The sequence below is a fragment of the Limulus polyphemus genome, unplaced genomic scaffold (genome assembly GCF_000517525.1).
Source record: "Limulus polyphemus unplaced genomic scaffold, Limulus_polyphemus-2.1.2 Scaffold2093, whole genome shotgun sequence".
In the NCBI taxonomy this organism is placed as follows: domain Eukaryota; kingdom Metazoa; phylum Arthropoda; class Merostomata; order Xiphosura; family Limulidae; genus Limulus; species Limulus polyphemus.
Genome location: NW_013667703.1, coordinates 123,250 through 131,977, shown reverse-complemented (window position 1 = coordinate 131,977; position 8,728 = coordinate 123,250). Strand labels below are relative to the sequence as shown.

At 34.4% G+C, this 8,728-nt stretch overlaps 1 protein-coding gene across 4 annotated transcripts in view; it reads left to right on the top strand.

Moving 5' to 3' along the window:
• Positions 1–3,546: 3,546 nt before the first annotated feature.
• LOC106465917 (septin-7-like) overlaps positions 3,547–8,728 on the top strand; it is a 69,335-nt gene continuing 64,153 nt past the window's right edge. For 2 of the 4 annotated variants that reach the window (XM_022393858.1, XM_022393861.1), the window contains exon 1: positions 3,547–3,792. In XM_022393858.1, coding sequence (XP_022249566.1) covers positions 3,754–3,792 — 39 coding nt within the window. In that variant the 5' untranslated portion in view covers positions 3,547–3,753. The remainder of the gene's footprint in view (positions 3,793–8,728) is intronic. The other 2 variants (XM_013926155.2, XM_022393860.1) reach the window with 2 other exon arrangements.

The following is an 8,728-nucleotide window of genomic DNA, read 5'->3' as shown; positions in this document are numbered from 1 at the left end:
CAAATCAGGAAGCTACAACTGTTGCTTCGGCTATTAGTGATTTTTTCTTCAGGTTTTTAATGCCATACGAACTGCATTCAGATCAAAGCCGTAACTTTGAATTAGCTGTGTTCCATACATTCTGCAAGTTGTTTGGCATACGAAAGACCAGGACAATGCCACTTCACCCACAGTCTGATGGGATGGTAGAAAAGTACAATAGGACACTTGGACAGGAATCGGCAAAGTTTTGTAATAGCCGCCAAGATGACTGGAATGTCTTATTCCCTCCAGTGTTGGCGGCCTATAGAACAGCAGAGCATGAAACCACTGGATACGTTCCAGCAAAGTTGATGTTTGGTCGGGAACTTCGGTTGCCAGTGGACCTGATAACAGGACGTCCACCTTATGAAGAGTTGCCTGAAAATGTGTCAGAGTTCGTGAAAGTGTTATCTGAAAGGATGGATGATAATCATCATCAAGTGCTTTCAAACTTGAAAACGTATGGTGATTCCATGAAGCTATGTGATGATAAGAGATCTACTGAAGTCAGCTTTGTACCAGGAGACAAGGTGTGGTTGTATAATCCCAGGAAGACCAAAGGGAAGTCTCCTAAGTTGTCATCTCCGTGGGAAGGCCCATATGACACAGTGGATCGTCTCTTAGACGTAACTTTCCGAATACACTGTGATCGGCGAGGTAAGCCAAAGGTGGTGCATGCCAACAGGCTTTGGCGTTATCACGGTCTAGGACATTTCACTTGAAACGAAAAGAACAACAGAACAAATGACGCTGGCGAAGACATGCCACCTGAAAAAGCCACCCTTGAAGAAGAAACTCTACCCGGTTTTGAGAAAGAAAACAGTGAAGCCATTAATGAAGTTACTACCACTAATGTGACTGCTACCGATAATGCGACATTTCCTGATGGAGCAGATGAGCCCCACGTGAAGCAGAAGGCAATGAGACGGAGACCAGTACTTCCAGAAGATGTGTTCTGTAAAATTAGGACACTTTGTTGTATTTTAATTTTGTATTTCTAAATTCTGTACATTTAATCAAGTTATTGTTAATTATCTATTGGTTTAATGTAAGTGGCTATTGTTCGGGACGAACGATACTAAGGAAGGCGTAGTGTTACGACAGCGGAAGTCACGCAACGCTGGGAGCATGCGCGTTGGAGTTTCTCGAAGGGTCATGAATTTTCCTGGTAACTCTAGTTTGTTCCAGGCGCCCTCTTTTTTATTATATAAGCCCAGCAAATAAAGCCAGCAAAAAATATAAAATTGCAGAGATTGATGGATAGATAGATATAGAGACACGTAATTGAGTCAAGAGAGCGGTAGTGACGGTAATATAAAGTGTGTATTTTGCTATCGAGATTGCAAACGTATTGACTGTGGAAATTCAGTGTATTATAAAGTTGTATCGAGAAAGAATAAACTAGTTTTAATTAGGAAAGGACTTGTATCACTGAAGTTCCTCGGAAATTAACAAACGAGCAAATACGTAACAATACATTTATAACGACATCCAGTTACGACATTTTTCTCTGAAGAAACTATAAAACATGCCTCTAAGATACGGGGGTTCATTCCTGCCTTTATGGCAAGTAGGTCAGGTTGCAAAAAAAAAACAAAAAACATTTGGAATCAAAACGCAATTGTTTGAATAGTTATCCTCGTGTGTGCATCTATAATGGAGATGGTCGTGGGCTAGTGGTTAGCGTGCTCGGACTGCGCATCCAAAAGTTCATTATAGGTAACCCGTTGCTTCCAAAACCCGCTCCACAATTTAGGGTCGTTGGTGGTTCATAAGAGTGACGGTAAAATCCCACTATTTAGTCAGTGGAGAGGGGGCATTGGGTGCTGTTGACTACTTCTTTTCCACTAGTCTTATCAGTTCAAAATTATGGACAGCTATTTACAGATAGTTCTTTGTGTGTAGGTTTACGCTGAAAATTCTTAAACAACACAAAAGCATTTCATAACTTACATAGGACACTGTGGAAAAAATAGACAGTGCCCTAATTCTTACCAACAAAATACATACAACCACATATTCATTTGTATAAGATTAATATCCGGAACGGTGTTAAAATTGCGTTGAGGCAATGACTGAGAGGTAAAACGTATAGTTGTGTAAATTGCTGTAGCATTGTCCGACTAATAGTGCAAGACTACACAAGAATAATGTTGTTGTTTGTGTGTGTGTTTTTTTAACATGTAACACGTCTAATAACTCTTGCTTTGTTACTCTGTTTGTAGTTTGGACGAGACAACGAGGCATTGATAAAAAGGAATATTCCTGGTATGAGCGTTTTCTAGTTGACGTGTTTCTATATAATATTTTATTTTCATATTTTTAATTGTCTGAGTGTTAAATTTCAGAATTTACAAGTCGCAGGAGTTAGTTGATTCTGGTGTTTCACTAAGGTGACTAGATGGGGTCATTCGATAAATTATTTTCAAATACAAAGAAAGAAGGGTAATTACGTTATTATTATATATATTGTTGTTGTTCAAACGGAGCTGGCGGATAACGTTACACTAGTAAGAGCCATCTCTTCATAGTAAAAATAAAAAAAAACGTATATTTTCATTTTAAGATTTATTTGGAACGGCTATAATTTTGAGTATTTGATCATACTGTTATAGTATGAACGCTTTTTATAAGCTGGCAAAACATGGTTATAGTTATACTTGTCATGCATAAGACATTAGTGTTAGGCCTATTATATTTTTATGAAATACATTCTTTATCTAGCCCTTTATAATTCTTGAATATTCCTAAGAGACTAGAAAAAGAAATTAATGTTTAAGAATATAATAGGCGTAATACTAATATCTTATGACAAGTATAATTATACTTATTAATATACTTATAATTATTGTTTAAAATGTGTGAACATTTATTTGCATAATCACATAGAAGTTTTGGTGGTATTCTATGGCATACCAAATTATGTGAAGTAATTTTGAGTAGTTTACGTCGCTACACAATTATTGTAATTTATCACACAAACTGCCAGGTTTCGACTTCTAATTTTTCTAATTGAATGTAGTCTCAAATACACAATATTTAGAATATGTTTATGGGAAGAGAGAAGGTAAAAGTGCGAAAAAATATATGAAAGGAATGAGAATATGTTAAACCAAATGAATTACGGAAAATTGAGCAAAAGTTGCGTTATATATTGGTTGTTGTTGTTATTTGTTGGTTGTTTTAAAGATACAAAACGTTTATGGTTACTAAAATGTGTTGAAATGTTTATAAAAATCACTTCAATTTTTGACTGATCTATCTTAACACGTATGTCCAACAATGATTGCAGAAATTTGTATAGGAGGGTTAAAACTTTCCAAGAGGTTGTTTTTATTTTCACATTTCAGTCGTATAAACTGCCGAGAATTTAAATGCTGCTGTATCGTTAGCAGTGTTACAGTTCAAATAGGAAATGCCGCTCTTATATTATGATTGGTTCGAAACTAGCCACTTTAAACGTGATTAGATATCTGTGGGGGTGGGGCCTAGGACGTTGGATGGGATTGCTACGTATGTTATAGTATCAGATGTTTGTTTAGACGTTGCTGAAGTAAGGGGTGTATTTTATTTCACGTTACAGTTCCTTATGTACGAAATATTCTATGCCAATGAGTTGCTTGTGACCGTAACCGTCCGTGCACATGATTCTGTCGTTGCAATTGTAATTTCATCTGTTTACGCATCTTGCCTATTCTGTTATTAAAATATTGTTTTTAACATTTCCTCCACATGTCTTCCCCTGATGTAGATGTGGTTTCTCATCAAACAGTAAGTTACAGTTCGTATTTTCATTATTTTAAAATATCTATGCATGCAAAAATTAAATACAGAAATACGTCTGAGAAACTAGTTATTTATCCAACATCTTTTATGTTATAAAGAATGGTTTCAATAAATTTATTCAACTTTAGAATGGCTTATTATATTGCAAATTATGTATGCTTGTATGAGATTCAATCAAAACTTAACAATATGCCCAATTCAGCATTTTATGAATCTTCTACTAAGAAACGAAACTTAAGGTTCAGGCACTGTATTCGTACTCAACCTTTCTGAGTACATGCTAATACTAGTAATGGTTATTTGATATTAAACAAGGTTCGAAAAAAGCTTTGAGAGAAAGAGATTATTCTCGATGGTGTAACTTACAGAATTAATTCAACTAAGGTATATTTTTTCCAATCTCACCAAAAGTTAATTATTTTAATGTTGTCATCACTCATTGGAGAAACTGTAAGCGTTTTTAAACGTGTAAAACTGACGTGAACATTTATGTGTTTCGTGACAAAAAAAAATGTTATTACATCAGGCTGAAATCAAGTTCAAAATAATGTAATTTAGAATAAAATATATACATTGAGATTTATGTTGATATTGAATTCTTACTTCAGAATTGTATGTTAGTTGTGGGCAAAACGGGGCTGGGGAAAAAGCCTATTGTTTATTTTGACATCTCTAAACATGAACATTTTTTAAAATTGTAATTAAACTCGTCCAAAACTGAGATTGCAATAAAGTAAATAGTATAGATTTCTAGTATTATTTCAAAATATGCTCTAGTTATATAATGTTAGTAGACAATCGCAACAAAGAGTTTGTATTAATTCCTTATTACTTCAAAATTGTTCTAGACCTAGCTTCAAATTTTCTGTGTAATACTATTCTGAATGAAGAGTTTGTGGTAAGGAAGATCCTATTTCAAGTATTGTGTATTGTTAATGTTATATTGTAGATCGTATTTCAAACATCGTTCATTGTTATACTGTTTATAGTTGGAGGGTTACACAACATGAAACAAATGGTTTTGTTTACAACGTTGATTATATGTTTAGAAATGCTGTTTGTTAGAATAGTGCGAAACAAATGTTAATAAAGCGTATGCTGTATAATATATATATATATATATATATACTATAAAACATTTATACAACCCATTACCTTGCAATCAACTTCGGTATTACTCAGCTTACCTTTCGCATAAAATACACGGACGAATTTCGTAATAAAAACAACAACAACAAATTGATGTTTTTATTATTTTAAAACTAATGCCTATTTATTACACCTTTTTTTTATTTCCGTGTTAAGGTAGTAAGGTTTTCCCAGAAGTTGTGCCAGTATTCTAAGTGTTAAACGAGCTTGTGTCGTAAAATCTAGGTTCAATACATTTGCCTTGGTTTTTTTTTTTATGATTTTAGACGGGATCACAGCAAAGGCAGGCCATTTAACGTTGTAAAAGTGTTGTACACTCAAGGTAGTAGTGCATTAAAATTATATAAATAAACATACACGAGCTCCAAAAATTTTGTACTAGCCTTACTCCAAGTTCTTCGAAAGATATCTCTAAGACGATTAGAATAATAAAGAACTAAGCGATTATAAATTAATTGGCGTTTTAAACGTTTTTACTAACCGTACTGAAGAAAGACCGCCATATTTAAAAGAGCAATCAGTATAAAGCTTTTAATATAAAGGATTTGCATACATTAATTGTATTGTTTGAAAATGGCACAGAGTCTTATGTTGTGGAAATAAACGTAACTCGAACCAGAAATATTTTATTCCAGTTTACAATTTTATTAAAGTTTCTGAAAGTTTACAGTTATGTATATATATATATGCTGAATATTTAACTACATGGTTGGTCCTTATACCGACAAGTCATCTTAATTCGATATGGATGCTAAGAGACAGTGGTTAGCGTGCTGGACAGTGGATTTGAGGTTCCGTCGTTCGCGAAAAATAAATCATGGTCCTCACTTTGGGGCCGTGGTTCCGTTATAAGAGTGACTGTCAAATCTCAGGTTTCGGTCTGACAATAGTAACCTAAGTGTTGACGATGGGTGGTGTTGACTAGCTGCATTCCACTCTAGGCTAACACTCCAAAATTAAGGATAGTTAGCGCAGATATCTCATGTGTGGCTATGCGAGAAGTTCAACAAAAACAAATACCGAGAAAATTATAAAAGGATAAAATTATCACGGGTACGACTCAAATTTCTCAAGCATTTTTGTTTTACTTTTTATTGTTTTATCAATTTTGAATAAGACAGAACTGTGGATCACTATAAAACTATTACATCACTTCCAAAAATGACCTAATGTTTAGAAACATTATGTTGTTTTCCCAACAGATTAAACAATAAGAGACGAAAGAGGTACGTAATGCACTGTTACATAGACCAATGCTTCCTCGAGGTTATATCACGGTACACTAACGTGTGTTGTAAGTGGCCCAGAGATGTGTGTGGCAAAAAGTTAACTTTTTCTATGGTCCTGTAAAAAGATTAACAGTTACAATCAAATAAGTAAGAATAACAATTTCAGTGTGGTCTCTAAGTGAATGTAATCTATGTTATTTATCACTGTATGTTTTTCAGATGTTTTTATTTTTTTAGCGCTACGAGCTCTGCAATTTGTGGTGTGTCACATTTATATATATATATATATAGTGGTTCATAATAGGGACACAAAACCTTAATAGAACGTTCAGACAAAAAGCACCTTAAACAGTAAAGATTCAGTTCAAACAACATTTTAAAACCTTGACTACTGACTGCTAAAGCTGTACACATATAAAAATGCACAAAACTCCCATATATTAGATTTACAAGGAAAAGAAAATCTGCTCAAAACGACCCGTTTGTAATTGTTCTCATTATTATTATTATCTTGCCAGCCTACAACAAAATGGCTTGGTATATTGCACCCAAACCTTTTGTAGAATGCTAAATAAGGTACTGTGAATGTCGTAGAGGTATTGAAAAGTCGACTTGTTTCTTCTATATTTTACATAAGCTAAAAAACATCATAATTCAAGTGTAAACGATGTTATCATTACCCCTTGAAGTTAGCTTTCTTACAAACATCTGGTGTCCCTTTAAAAAGCTTAAATACAGGGTGAAACAGGAATTACCAGCCAATAATAGACGAACATCAGATGACTGTAATATATAGGTACTCAATGCTTTGTACATTATACAATCGGTGTATTTAGGGAGCCAACCCCTATATTATTTATGAAGTGAAGGAGTAAAAAAAAATCAATACACCTAATATTACATTTTATTACAAAATGATAAAAACCATATAGCCCGAGCGCTTCCGAAAAGTGAATCTTTCTTCTTTAAGGGCAAATTGGGAATGGTGGTGTAATGAATGAGTGATATATAAAGGGTGTTGAGTGATGTCATAAAGGTCATCTGGTCTACCAGGAAATGTTTAGTATATTTTTCCATGTACTGTTGTAAGTGTGTTCCATTTCCGATACAATGCGGTTGGCGACGAGAGGGTTATGTAAAAAGGTGTTAGGGATATTTTGCTTTAGAAATTGTTAAAAAAGAAATAAATAAAACTATACTTAAGTGTTTAAGTAAAATAAAGGTGACACCTTGAGACTGATTGAAAAATGAGATGTTAAGTTAATTGATTTATACAAACAGGTATGGGAAATTATCTTAAATAGATAGTAAGTTTTAGAAAAATTAGGGTTCACGCTACATAAAGAAATAAGCAAGGAATAAAAATTATTTTTCTGACAGAGATGAAACCAGTGATCGGAGATAACTAATTCCAGGATCCAGATTGATTCCACAAGGTTGAAAAGTATTTAGATTAGCGATCCAGTAAGCTTCTTTTATCTGTCTAACAGCTTTAGTTTTGAATCCTGTTTCAATGCCGATGAGAGTAACATCGTTAATGGAATGACTGGGTTGGTTAAAGTGTTGAGCAAAAGGGAGATCTTTTTTCGGTGTTAATAGAAGATTTATGGTTGTTGAAACGTTCTCTGAGAGTTGTTTGTGTATGTCCTACATATTGGTGATTGTGTTTTTAACAATGTATAACGTAAATGGTATTTTGTGTTCCACAAGTGATTTCTTTGAATATTTTAAAGTTTCTTTGGTTGTGCTTGTCAGAAAATGAGATCAGTAGTTTTTATGAACTTGCAGGTTTGACAACGAGCTTTATTGCAGGGATGACAACCATTTTTCGGTGAGATGTAATTCACTTTTGTGTAAACAAGGATATCTTTTAGAGTTCTGCTTTTTCGGAAGTAGACAACGGGAACTTCAGGAAATATGTGTTTAAAGCGATCGTTGAGTTGTAGGAAATGAAAATGTTTTTTGCAGCCATTGTTCAAATTTGTTCCACATATAAAATCAAGATTTGTTAAAGTTCAAACAAAAACGGCCTTTACACCCCAGATAATCATAAGAGAAATTTTATTTCAACAGACGTTTCGTCTATGTGGCTTATTCAGGGCTTTTTCAAGGCGAAACGTCGGTTGAATTAAAAGTTCTCTTATAATTATCTGGAGTGTAAAGGTCGTTTTGTTTCTAACTTTATTATCAAAAGATCTGTTAACGGTTGAACAGTAATAACTAGGAATGCATGGGTAGCAAAATTTGGCCGAATACCGGTCCCGGTTGACAACCGGCCCCGGCTGAAGCTTAGTGACCGGATTCTCCTCTTGCCCCCCCCCCAAAAAAAACCAACAACATACACAAATATTAGAAACAAAAACAACAGTGACGTTTATTACATTTAACCGAATAATCACCAACAGAACATTCAAGTCTTGCTTTCAACTTTCAATGCCTAGCCCCACCGTCTCAGAACCTAACCCCTGTTGTTCTCAAAACCCTCACCTTCCCCAGAAATCCACTTCTTAAGCCATGCTTGCTATTAACCCCTATTGTTCTCA